Source organism: Antennarius striatus, chromosome 15, assembly GCF_040054535.1.
Source record: "Antennarius striatus isolate MH-2024 chromosome 15, ASM4005453v1, whole genome shotgun sequence".
Lineage (NCBI taxonomy): Eukaryota > Metazoa > Chordata > Actinopteri > Lophiiformes > Antennariidae > Antennarius > Antennarius striatus.
Genome location: NC_090790.1, coordinates 11,696,830 through 11,710,382, shown reverse-complemented (window position 1 = coordinate 11,710,382; position 13,553 = coordinate 11,696,830). Strand labels below are relative to the sequence as shown.

The window sequence follows — 13,553 nt, the reverse complement described above, 5'->3', positions numbered from 1 at the left end:
ATTATTCTAATTAATTTAGGAGGCTAACCCTCATCTGCAAAATTTACAAAACGGTTTTTGGGTGGAGGTATGAAAACTATATTCTCAGGACTTCTGTAGAGGAAGCCATAAAGCCATTACTTGTTATTATGACACTTTTATTTCTGCAAATTTAATAATCACAATGCAAAATGTTGATTAGTATAATGTATAGTGATTAGCATGCATCTGGACAGACCCTGGCTGACCCTAACTATATCCCCCCCAGGGTTTATGCTAATCCCTCCAGCTCCTGCTTTATATTCAATGTACAAACATTAGATTGGAAGTCACGCCCATGTAATACATACAAGTGAGAGCGTACTTCCCTACAGCAAAAACTACATCTTTGTGCGTCTCCTTTAACCATCCACAGCTGCTCCCCTCTGTCTCCTCCCTCTAGTGTTCCCGGCTGTGGTTATTTTATTACTCAACTGTTCACCAGTTGTTCATACCTGTGGCTCATCACTAATCAGCCCTGCCAGCTGTTCCTCCATCCACAGAGCATCTGTGCGCATGACGACAGCTTTTGTGTTTGTTTTACAGGCCGCACATCGAGCCGATCTGTTGTAGTCTTTTTATGTCATATCCTGTTAACAGAAAGGATTTAAGGGTTGAATGTTCCTGTCATCAAACTGTCCATTTACAACGAAATGCTTTGCACTTTGGAAAAACCAATTGCAATACATACATTCTCAGAATGAGATAGAATTCTAGAATGTCAGTTTTAGAGTGGCCTTCTCTTGACTTTAAACATACATAACCTTGTAAACATACATGCATACTGTACTTATATACAGTATATAGATATATACTGTATATACACATACATATATACTGTATGTATGTGTATATATATACATATATATGTATACAGTTGTGTTCATAATAACAGCAGTGTGCACATTTGATTTGAGAGCAAGAAAAATGGATGAAATCATTGAATTTGATAATTCTTTTACAAAATGTTCTAAACAATAGCACTGTTGACATCTTTATTTATAAACTCAAAATGTGCTCTATAAACCAAGAAATGCTTGAAGATTCAACCTTCCTGAGAATCATAAACTAGTAATGAGTTGCATAACTAGAGTTTCTGATAACTGCTTCACATCTGTGGTGCATGGAGTCGACCAAATTCTAGCCCTGATCAACAGGTTCTGCAGCCCAGGACAACTATGTTCCAGAATTCCTCTGCATTTCTTGATTTTGCCACATGAACAGTGTTTTTTTATGTCAGCCCACAAGTTTTCATTTGTCTCGTTGAAACATATATTTCAAGGGCATTTCCTCTTCAGCATTCTGGTCTTCCATTTCCTCCCTACGTTACTCGGAGTGGAGAATGACAGTTGAAAACTCCGAGCTATCTTTTTGTAGCCTTCCCCCAAACCATGATGTCGAACAATCTTTTCTTTCAGGTCATTTGAGAGTTGTTTTGAGGCCCCTACGTTGCCACTCTTCACAGGAGATTCAAAGAGAAACGCAACATGCCATCGGCCACCTTAAATGCCTTTTCTAATTATTGGATGCACCAGTCTGTGAGGTTCAAGGCTTGATGAGCTCACTAAGCCAATTTTGTGTTCAGTCCTAAGACCTTAACGGTATTTAAATCAACGAAATGGCAGGGGTGCAGAGGTTTTTGCACCTGCTCTACTTTTGTTTTGATGCATTTTGCACATCTTCTGTCAATCAAATAAACCTAGCTTCACTTTTGAAATATTACTGTGTCCATCCATTTTTGGTAGATCAAAATTACTGTATTCAAATATCCAATTATTTGTAAATGGAAATATTGGAAATTGTCGGGGGTGGCCAACTTCGGTGTGAACAGATCAGTTTATTACTAATTGGTTTAGTTTATAGGCTATTTTCTGTAAATTTAAAATCTAAGCTATAGATAATAAACCCATATTTTTCAAAATGTAAATTAAAGTTATTCACGCTGCTCCTAAATGCAAGATGTGCTATGTATTCTTGCACATACAGTACAGTGCGTGGCTGCAGGTGAAGCACCTCTTTGCCTTCACACACACGGGTGTGTGTGTTGTGAGGCTCTGAAAAGCGCGTCAGCGCGGCTTTGGCTCCGGGATGTCAGCGAATCACTGCAGCAGGATGGGGACGTGAGAAAACAGCGTGTTTTATTAAATCAAGCCGCAGCTGTCCGGGAACTTTTGACGCTCTTTTCTCACCCTATAATCATCGACACTCGTCATCCTCACCTCTGCTGGATATTTGATGAGGAGGAATGGAGGCTCTGTCATTTTTGGTCCTGCTCTGCTGTTTGCGCGTCTCTCTGGCGGCTGATTGGGGATCTGTGGACCTCGATGATGCAGCTGACTACAAGGACCCCTGTAAAGCTGGTACAGAGCACTTTACCTCATTTATACATGCATTTATGCGTTTTGTTTATCCTTATCATTGTTCATGTATCCCTATGATACGTTAAATTCTGGCCTGGCTCTCAATGATATGAAAATTATTTATAATGAAATTCAGTTTAGTGAAAAGTACTTATATTAGAACAAAAGCACATCATTTTCCAAACATTTTCATGTCATTGTTGTTACATTTATTTTTAACATGTTTACTGAAAAACTGCATTAAAAACGTTGGAAAAGTGCTCAAAAACCAGTCCTGAATTGAAGGATTTTCTCAATAAAATATAAATATAAAGCAGCAAAAGTAAGAAAAACAACATCTCTGAGAAAAAAAAGTGAGAAATAAAAGTCTGATGGTGAGTGTGAATTCATGTTAAGTACAATTCAAAACCTTACTTATCTATGGCACAGCGAGTAAATGTATTTAGTGATACCCCACTGCTGGAATTAAAGGATCACATGAAGTCCTGCATTTTATTCTATCACACCACTGAGTCAGTCATCCAGTAAATTATAACTTATTTTATTTTGCATTTACAATTTTCTACTTTAATCTTTGAGTAAAAGCCTGAAAAGCACCATAAATCGAGATCAAATCGAGGCTCAGTTGAAGCAGGACGACATGTTTGATTTACTGCTGGGGGTTAAAGCACAGACTTTCACAGTCAGTACATTTTCTTCAAATTTTACTGCACTTGAAGCCAATAGCCCGTTTATTTGCTTCTTGATGTTCAGTGTGGATTTCCTGCTAAAGTAAAAGAAGTTTATTGTTGCCAAGTTGGGACAAACTGACTTTGTAAAGATTTAATCAGTGATGGAAAAAGTAAGAATACTGTACTATAAATATACTAAATTACAAGAAATTGTCCTTCATTAATCATTTTATTTGATTCAAAGGACGTATTCATTCTGTTGGTTTTCTAATAGTTTAGTTTAGGTGTAGCTTTTTAGTTTTTTATGACACTGATGCATCAAATTTTATGAATACAGTATGTTTTATATATAAATTAAGGTTCTACAGTACCTTTGGTCAAATTGATGATAGAGATACAGTTAATTATGAATGAAATGACAGATATAGATGAAGACATGGGTATTTTTGACGTCATCTAAAGTGCCTAGCTATTACTTCGAGGTGGAATACAGCTTGTCTGAGTCCCTGTTTCACTTGTGACTTTTGAAATTTCCAAAACACACCACTTCTTTTCTCCGAGGCTGTTGCCTGGAGACCAGAGGTCACTGAGGCTGGACGTCGGTGAAATCCCTCTGGCTTCAGGGCATGGGGTGCATACCGCAGGGGTGACAGTCATTTACAGTCACCATTTGCATGAGTGAATTCACTTCAAAGGCTGACTCAGGGCTTACGACGTCCTTTCATTTGCTCTATCAAAGGTTGTTACATCACTCACCTAAATGAGCTATTTAATGGGAAAGACTTTTCTGCTTGACTAGTTGATTTATACAGGAGGTATGGCCGTAATAATGGAAACAAAATGTTAATCCCTCGGAGAGGAAACATGTATTGAAGGAGTGTGTTCCAGCTTCAAGACCAGGGATTTTCTTTTCACAACTTTATCCTGTCGATCATTCCCACATTTGATGTGTTTGATTTCTCATTACTGTTGATTGATTGCTACACTTTTTCTTCAGGTTGCCATCTACCAAGGTTGAACTATCTTCCACATAAACATTTAATTATACTAAGAATATATTTTATAATAATGACATTTGGAGAAGTACCGTATTCAGAATGCAGGGTGACTTATGGCAGAATGATTCTACATTTAAAAAACAACATCATGTGTCAGTCAGTGGAATTACATCATAATTTAACAAATTTAAATCAAACTTAAATTAGTGTCATATTCTGAGGTCGGGAGATGCAATAAAAAAACTTTTAAATACTGTAATTGAAAAAGATAAAAATATAGTTGTTAAAATTAAATGATATTTCTATTTCTATTAGAATTCATGTTTATTTATGTTTCTTTAGTTAAATTTTTTAGCTTCCAGTTCATTTAGCTTTTTTACTTATATAAAACTTTTTAATATTTGTGTATTACATCTCTATGTGTCCACCTTTTCACCTCAGCCGCCTTTTGGGGAGATATTGCTCTTGATGAAGATGACCTCCGACTGTTTAAAGACAGCAGTGATATGGCACAACAACCTGTCCAGAAAAACTACACAGACTCAGGTATGAAAGCAGGAATACGTGGACTTCTCTAGGAATCATTTCATTTTTGGTCAGGTCAGGTAAAGGTGTGATAATCAAAGCAGCCTCCATGCATGTCTTACAGTAAAAGGCTCCGTTTCCAATGAGACTGTCAGGAGTAAGAGGGCCGAACACCGGCGGGGTTTCCATCGCCGGAGGAGAGCAGCCACCTCCAGGCCTGAGCGGGTCTGGCCAGACGCCGTCATCCCCTATCTGATCAGTGGGAATTTCACTGGTGAGTTCTGAGTTGCTGGTTCTTACAGGACCATCTGCTCCAGACAGAAAGAATTGTCGTCCTCACCATTTGTGGCTTTGACAGGCAGTCAGCGAGCCATTTTCCGTCAGGCTATGCGTCACTGGGAGAAACACACATGTGTAACGTTCACAGAGAGAACCACTGAAGAGAGCTACATCGTTTTCACTTATCGACCATGCGGGTGAGTCAAGTTATCTATCTTGGCATTCTATCGTTTTCCTTAAACGTTATCCTCGTCCTTAAACTGATCAATGATGTTTTCGGGCACAGCTTTTAACCGTTTAAAATCTCTCACAAAAAATAGTATTTACAAAACCAAGGGTGCAGACAAAGTTTAAAAAAGTGGAACATTTAGCATCTAAAAAGCCCAATATCTCATAATTTTGGGTAGTGGAGACTAAATCCTGGGCAATTCTTTTTAAAGTGATGGGTCGAGTGGCACATCACACTTTGCATTGGTCTATTGGATTTTGCAGGTGTTGCTCCTACGTGGGCAGGAGGGGGGGCGGCCCTCAGGCCATCTCTATAGGGAAGAACTGCGATAAGTTTGGTATTGTGGTTCATGAACTGGGCCATGTGATCGGCTTCTGGCATGAACACACACGTCCGGACCGTGATGAGCACGTGAGCATCATCAGAGACAACATCCAATCAGGTACTGTCAACCTCACGTCTGTTGACATGAACATGTGGGAAAACGTGAGCATCCTTGCATTAGACCCAATGACTGTGTCTGTATGACTAGGACAAGAGTACAACTTCCTGAAGATGGAGCCGGGGGAGGTCGACTCACTCGGGGAAGTTTATGACTTTGGCAGCATCATGCATTATGCGAGGAATACGTTCTCCAGGTTTGAATGTGACGATTTATCACGCATTTTCTTTCTTCATCTAGTGTGCTTTGAAGCTTCTGCCGCTGCTTTTAATTTCCAAGTGAAACTTTTCTGATTAGCAAACTTTCTACCCTTTACCCTTTCAATCAACAGGCCATTAAACAGCTCCGCTGGGGTAGTTACTGGATAAACGCCAGGAATAAGACTTGAATGTTGAGCATTTGGTGATTCACTCTGTCCGTCATCACCGACACACGGTGACCTCAGTGATCAAACTGTTTTTAAATTTGAAATTACAGCATAACCAGGTGTTCAAGATTTCGGAAAGTTTTGGATACTCCTTCTAATTGAAAAATATCCCCTTACTCACTGCACTACAGGCTGATCTACAAGGAAGCCTCAGAGGATTGGATTCTTTATTGTCACTTTTTCACTTAGATCTCACGCAATTTGTTTCCCTGTTGCTTTACTTTGTGCTTTGGTTTTTTACCTCCATCACTGTTTTGTCGGTCTGGGTCATGGAGGCAAGCCAAGATAAATAAAGGCCTGGCAGTTCAGGCTTTGTTGAATCATTCGGGCTGGAGTAGCTTTTTTCCCTGGCATTCAGGAGCGGGCTCCACTGAGCTGGCTGGCACCGTCCTATGGCCCCATTCAGAGCACTCTGTTTGCACATGTCATTCATGGGTGCATCACCATGGTAATGGTACAGGATTGAACACCAAATCCAGTCAGAGGTTAGCAGAATCAATAAAGTGTCCAGGTGCTGAACAGGAGTCATTGCAGCACTCTTAATCTGAACTTCTAAAACACAATGTATTCTGGTGATATTATTCACCTTTAGGCTTCTTGAAATTTGAATCACGTCTTTTGTCTGAAACAGAGGGGTCTTCCTGGACACCATCCTGCCCCGTTATGACATCAACGGAGTCAGGCCACCTGTCGGACAGAGGACCAAACTTAGCAAAGGAGACATTGCACAAGCCCGCAAGCTCTACAAATGTGCAAGTAAAATACATCATATGTGCAGAGAGCATGAAAAATCAAATCAGTTTAAAGCACTTGTTCTAAATCCCACAGCTTTACTGCGTGTCTGTCGTCTATCGTAGCGTAATCATGTGTCTCCTGTGGTTTGTGGTCGTTTCAGAGTGTGGAGACAGTTTGCAGGAGAGCGTCGGAAACTTCTCCTCGCCTGGTTTTCCCAACGGCTATTCGGCGTACGCTCATTGCGTCTGGAGGATTTCTGTCACCCCTGGAGAGAAGGTGAGACGACACAAAGATCAGTCCAAATTGCATCAACTCAATCCTTGTATTGCTGGAGCTTAAACTGCAGCAAATTATGACAAACCGGTGATCTTGATTATTAGTACCACTGAGCAGCACTTACAGAAAACTGATTTAACGTCACTTTTCTAAACACATTCATGCTCTGATGCAAAACCTAATTGCAGTCAGAGGTTAAATGTTGATGTTGTTCAGTACTTAACGAAAAATATTACACACTTCTAACCTAAATATGAACATTGTAGCAAAAATTCTAATTTCCCCCCTTCTGCTTCCTCTGCCTCTTAGATCGTCCTAAATTTCACCTCCATGGACCTCTTCAGGAGTAACCTGTGCTGGTACGATCACGTTGAGGTCCGAGACGGGTTCTGGAGAAAAGCTCCTCTGAAAGGTCATTAATCTGTCATCCCTGTGTTACACCAGCACTGAGTGCCATGACGTTGTAGCTAACGTTCAGCGGTCGATCTCTTTCTTGGCCCTGATAGGCCGTTTTTGCGGAGACACACTTCCAGATCCGATCATCTCAAATGACAGCCGGCTGTGGATTGAATTCAGAAGTAGTAGCAGCTGGGTGGGCAAAGGCTTCTCAGTAAACTATGAAGGTACACAATGGATTATGTGGTTTGAAATAATCTGAGCATGTGAATTATCTGCCATCGCAGCAGGTTTTCCATTTCTTACTGTTTAATGCAGAATCTCACTTTTCCTGTGCAGCCGTTTGTGGAGGGGAGGTGAAGCGGGACAGTGGTCAGATCCAGTCTCCCAATTATCCCGACGACTACCAGTCCAACAAAGTATGTGTCTGGAAAATTACAGTAGCAGAGGGTTTTGATGTTGGCTTCATCTTTCAGTCATTTGAGGTAATAAAGAAAATTTCAGGATTTTTTATTTATTTATTCATAAAAAGGCAGGAGTAAAACCCAAAATGGTCGAGTGGAATCAGGAGCTAATGAGCTGCAAGTGGGAGGGAGGAGGGAGATAAAAGCACAAGGTAGTTCAGTAAAAGACAGGAAGTGCAATACAAGAGACAGATGTGGAGAAGTATAATTTCAAAATAAAACCAGAAACAGTAGAAACTAAAGCAACACTTTTACATTTTGAATCTCTCCCAATAAGGTTGTTGTGTTTTCAAGAGTCTGTTTATCATAAACATAATAATAGTTATCTTTGTTTGTCTGTCAAGAATGCACAAAATCTATGTAACTTGGTATATTTCTTTGTTCATCTTCTTCAACATGACTTTTTCCTGTTAAAAATCCTCCCTAAGGAATTTTGTGTGACAGGGTTGAACTGTTGATAGGAAAGATCCCAGTAAATTGTGCGGTGGATGCAGATAGAAAGGGGTTGAATTCAGGTTGAATTCAAATTTATTTTTAAATGTCAGTCACAGGTTTAAAAGTACACATTATTTTCCATGGATTTTACAATAATAGTATTATATGTGTTTTCTAAGTTAGGAAAGAACTGTTTTTTTCCCAATCCATTATATTGTATCTTGTGTTTTTACATATACTTCATTTCTAATAAGCCTGAATTCATACCTAAATTTGTAACCTAAGAATATTTTTATTGTGGAAGTAAAATGCACCATTATTAAATGTTGATATGGATGCCTTCATTGGGTTAAGCTAACTGGAATTTGAAATAGAGCGCAGGAAAGCAATCACAGTTTACAACATCACACAAATGCAGGTTGAGAGACATGACAGCTGTGCCTACGACTACGTGGAGGTGAGAGATGGCGATTCGGAGAGCAGCCCTCTGATTGGTCGGTTCTGTGGCTACGAGAAACCAGATGCGCTCAAGAGCAGCTCCAACCAGCTCTGGCTGAAGTTTGTGTCCGACGGATCGGTCAACAAGGCCGGGTTTGCAGCCAGCTTCTTTAAAGGTCAAGGGTCATTTCAGATAAAGTTAGTTAAAGTTAGTTTTTAAAAACAGGTTGATATGAAAGTAATTCTGTCATTTTTATCCTTTGCCAGAGATAGACGAATGTTCCACGCCTGACAGCGGTCACTGTGAGCAGCGCTGTCTGAATACACTGGGCAGCTACAGATGTGCTTGTGAACCTGGATACGAGCTGTCAGCTGACAGGCGAAGCTGTGAAAGTGAGTGGAGCAACACAACATGGACACACAACATTTGAGTGATGCAATTTAAGCTAAGCTTAACATTTGCTTCTTGTTGCTCCATATTCAGCCTTTTGAAATGAAACTTCTCACTCCAGAATCCATACATCTATGAGCTCTCAGTTTTGATATGTATTAGTCTCTACTTCCTGCTGGACAGACGTTGACTGACTCCTTGTGTGGATTTCATTCCAGATAACACTGGTTCTTAAATTCTACATTCATATTATTTCTTCTGAGTTGCAGCCTGTTTTCTGTTTTGCCACAAGGTGGCAGTGTTACTTTCCTGCAGCTTCTTTCTGCTCATATCATAGTCATAGTTAACTTTATTGTTAAATGTACCATATATGCACGAAATACAGCACAGATGAAATTACAGTCCTCTCAGAACCACAGGCAGTAAAAAACACACACGAAAGAACCGCTCTCAGTGGGCTACATTAAAGAATTAATTCAATCAGAACAAATGAACTATGTTTCTAATCATGACAGCTGGGTTCATGATTTATTGACTTCACATATTTTTTATTGCTACAAAATAATTCTGATTATGCATTAATTCCATTACCATTATAACCTAATGTTGTGATTTAATATTAGATTCAAAAGAGACACAAATGGGTTGTATAGTGTTATTTTAGTGTGTTATCTCACACACCTGCCACTAAATTCCGTGCTCTCTCTCTGTCTCTTATCAGCAGCTGCCTGCGGTGGGTTTGTTACCAAGCTTAATGGTTCCTTCACCACCCCCGGGTGGCCTAGAGAGTACCCTCCCAACAAGAACTGTGTGTGGCAGCTAGTGGCGCCCATTCAGTATTGCATCACGCTGGTGTTTGATATGTTTGAGATTGAAGGAAACGATGTAAGACCATTAAAATGATGTTTTTCTGTCCATCATATATTCCTTCTCTGCAGAGCTTTGATCAGCCAGCTTGCTAAATTCTTTGTGCTGTGTAGTAAGTGAAAGTTTCCAGTTTTTGTCATCAGGTGTGTAAATATGATTATGTGGAGGTGCGCAGTGGCTTGAGCTCAGATTCGAAGCTTCATGGGAAGTTCTGTGGCGCAGAGAAACCCGAGGTCATCACCTCCCAGCATAACAACATGAGAGTTGAGTTCAAGTCTGACAACACAGTTTCCAAGAGGGGCTTCAAGGCTCACTTCTTCTCTGGTAAGTCATGGAGAGAAATATTCAGGAAGAACGGAGGAAGGAAATGTGTACTGTGTATTATATGATTTCCAGATCTGATACTGTAAGAAAGAAAAGCCTCCTTCCAGCCCAGGAACAATGCAGGCAGCTGGTAGCCCGGAACTTTGTGATGCTTAGGCAGAACAATGATTCAGAAGCAAACAACATCTTCAAATCTAGTTTAACTTTTTTGCGTTATTTTAAATTTGTATTGTTTATTTCTCTCCAATTAGTATTTTTTAAAAATGTCATTACCAATCAGCAAATAGAGTGATTAATGCCAGTATATTAATATCTGTGTGTTCTGCTTAATTAGACCCCAAATGTCTATAGAATTAATTGCATATTTTTGCCCAGTAAATACTTTAATCATAAAATCATGTTTATAGCCTTTGTCATTTACTCCACATTGTTAGTAAATGTCCATCTCAATTTGAATATTGGTGACAACAGGGAACCATGATGAGGGTAATGTGGGGATGCAAATTGTAGAGATATTTAAAGGGAGAAATATTTCCATGGGGCAGACCCCAGGGCTGTGAGGCAGGTTTGTTGGTCTGAACGCAGTGTTTCATAACACCCCCCTGTGCTTCCTCTCAGCAACAGATCTGAGCCCAAAACATTAACTCTGTATGCTCTGCATGTTTTCTGCAGCCTACTCTGATGCATTCATACACAATGCAAATCTTTTAACAACCCTGCAGACATAGATGAGTGCTCCAAAGACAACGGAGGCTGCCAGCATGAGTGTGTGAACACCTTCGGAAGCTATAGCTGCCGGTGTCGCAGTGGCTTCATGCTGCATGATGATAAGCACGACTGCAAGGAAGGTACAACAGGCTTCTGCTCTCTGCTTTAAGGCCCGGGGGCCAAATGTGGCCCACCACATTATTTAATGTGACCCGCAAGAGCATGAAAGGTCAGAGTGTCAAAAAAAAGTAGGTCAAAAGTGTGCTTTGACCATAAAAACTACATTTCCCACAATACAGTAATTAAGCTCATTTTAACTTCATCAAAACCATTTTGAACAAAGTTAATGTCCTAACTTGTGTTTGATGTTATTTTTATTTATTCTCTTGGATAGTTTGATCCTTGACTGATGGAGTTCTGTGGGTTTCATAACCTAAAAAATTAAAAGGATTTATTTTAAAACAGAGAAGCATTTTTTCTATGCAACTGTAATATTTGTAACTTGAATAAGTCATAAATTCATTCATTCATTCAAGTTATTTAACATTAAGGAGTAATTACATTCATTTTACGTTTATTTACATTACTTTGAGTCAGTTTTAGTCCAATATATTTACATCTGGCCCTTTGAGGACAACCATTATGCTGATGTGGCCCTCGATGAAAATGAGTTTGACACCCCTGGTTTAAAGATCACCAAAAGTGTGGGATTTGTTATTTGGATTTCTGGGATTATTATGTGATAGTTCTGCATTGATGTCAGACCCAGTCCTACTACACCTGAGACCATCTGACCATTTGACACAGTCTTTAAATACTAAGGAAAATTATTTTGGTGTGTTCAGCATGGTTTGAAGAAAGAGGACAACCCTTTAGTGATAAATATGTCATTGTTTCTCTCTCACACGTGTGCAGCGGGTTGTGATCATGTGGTGAACAGTGTGTCGGGTAAAATCAGCAGTCCCAACTGGCCCGATAGATATCCAAGCAAGAAGGCCTGTACCTGGTCTCTGAACACTACGCCAGGCCATCGCATTAAACTTGTATGTCCACGGGGATATTTCTTTCTCTTTTTCACATTTTTCACATAAAAACAACTGTGATAAAGTAAGGATTTGAGGTAATGTGTTGCTCTTTACAGATTTTCAATGACATTGACATGGAGGTGCATCTGGAATGTGCTTACGATCATCTAGAGGTCTACGATGGGCGGGACGACCGAGCGCCAAGTCTGGGAAGCTTTTGCGGTAGCAGAAAACCATCTCCAGTCATCTCCAAAGGCAACAACTTGTTCCTGCGTTTTTTCTCAGATAACTCAGTGCAGAAGAGAGGCTTTGAGGCTTCATATACACCAGGTGTGTCAAGAAACTAGAATCCTTTAAATGCAAACAAAACTGCAAAATGAATTTTTAAAAAAAAAACTGCTAGAGAATGAAAAATATGACATTTTAACCTCGGGTTTGTTTTCTTCCCTGTTTAGAAAGCTGCATTCTTTCCTCATTTTTATGAGTAACTCTTTTTTGACCCCTCTAATTTTGTGGTTGCAAATTTCCAGAATGTGGAGGAAGCCTTAAAGCCGAGGTCAAGACAAAAGAGCTCTACTCTCATGCCCAGTTTGGAGATAACAACTACCCGAGCAGCTCTGACTGTCTGTGGGTGGTTTTTGCTGAGAAGGGTTACGGAGTGGAGATCATCTTCCAAATGTTTGAGATCGAGGAAGAGGCCGACTGCGGGTACGATTACGTGGAACTATACGACGGTGCTGACACCAAGTCTCCGAGGCTGGGACGATACTGTGGATCTGCGGTGAGGCTAAATTTACCAGCCTTGTTTACACAGTTTAAACTAAATCAAACTAAAAAAAAAATTTCTTCCTGTACCTTCTTCTACTTGTCAGGCCCCAGAGGAGGTCTACTCAGCTGGAGACGCCTTAGTTTTAAAGTTTCACTCAGACGACAGCATCAACAAAAAAGGCTTTCATGTAAGCTACACGAGCACAAAGTTCCAGGACACGTTACACGCAAGCGACTCGCTAAAACTTCCCCAAACCTAAATGGAGACTTCACCCCTAACATTTTGTGGGACACACCCATTTCCAGACGAGGAACGAATGCACGGATTGATACCACAGACACCAACCAAAATACTTCACATTTACATCCGTCAGAGACGAAACTACACATTATAGAGCTCATTACGTAGAGACAATGTAGGATTAAAGGCAAGGACTAGTTTGCAGAGATTCTTTGAAAAAGATTCCGTTGCACCAAATGTAATGAGCTGATCACATTGTAGCACCATGAGAAGATATAAACTGTACATATTGTGATATAGTTTGGGTTGTTTTTTTCAATCATAATATCAGCTGTGTCACTTTTTGCTGTCTGAGGTTAAAGGTTTGATCAGTATGACAACAAAATGGAGATAAATCCAAATAATGAGAAAGCTCATTTTGTCCAGACCTGATCTTTTATGCAGGAATCCTGAGCATTTCATTCTGTGTTTTTATGTTTATTGTTTGATGAAAATACTGTAAGAGGTTCCTTAGTGCTCTTTATCGATTCTTTGGT

The 13,553-nt window shown here is 39.9% G+C and overlaps 1 protein-coding gene across 6 annotated transcripts; it reads left to right on the top strand.

Annotated features, from left to right (window-relative positions):
- Window positions 1–2,099: 2,099 nt before the first annotated feature.
- LOC137608074 (bone morphogenetic protein 1-like) lies at window positions 2,100–13,526 on the top strand. 6 transcript variants are annotated; one of them, XM_068334105.1, is made up of 20 exons: window positions 2,100–2,378; window positions 4,489–4,593; window positions 4,697–4,846; window positions 4,931–5,048; window positions 5,344–5,522; window positions 5,613–5,718; window positions 6,581–6,705; window positions 6,845–6,960; window positions 7,270–7,372; window positions 7,467–7,583; window positions 7,696–7,775; window positions 8,674–8,869; window positions 8,961–9,086; window positions 9,806–9,969; window positions 10,095–10,275; window positions 10,998–11,123; window positions 11,899–12,026; window positions 12,125–12,338; window positions 12,539–12,789; window positions 12,881–13,526. In XM_068334105.1, exons 1-20 carry the CDS (start codon window positions 2,264–2,266, stop codon window positions 13,034–13,036), a joined length of 2,856 nt encoding a protein of 951 aa, XP_068190206.1. In that variant the 5' UTR covers window positions 2,100–2,263; the 3' UTR covers window positions 13,037–13,526. The 6 variants fall into 6 exon arrangements, with proteins under 6 accessions (XP_068190206.1, XP_068190204.1, XP_068190203.1 ...); XM_068334103.1 differs by having other exon boundaries at window positions 7,696–7,841; window positions 9,809–9,969; XM_068334102.1 differs by having other exon boundaries at window positions 7,696–7,841.
- The last annotated feature ends 27 nt before the right edge of the window (window positions 13,527–13,553 follow it).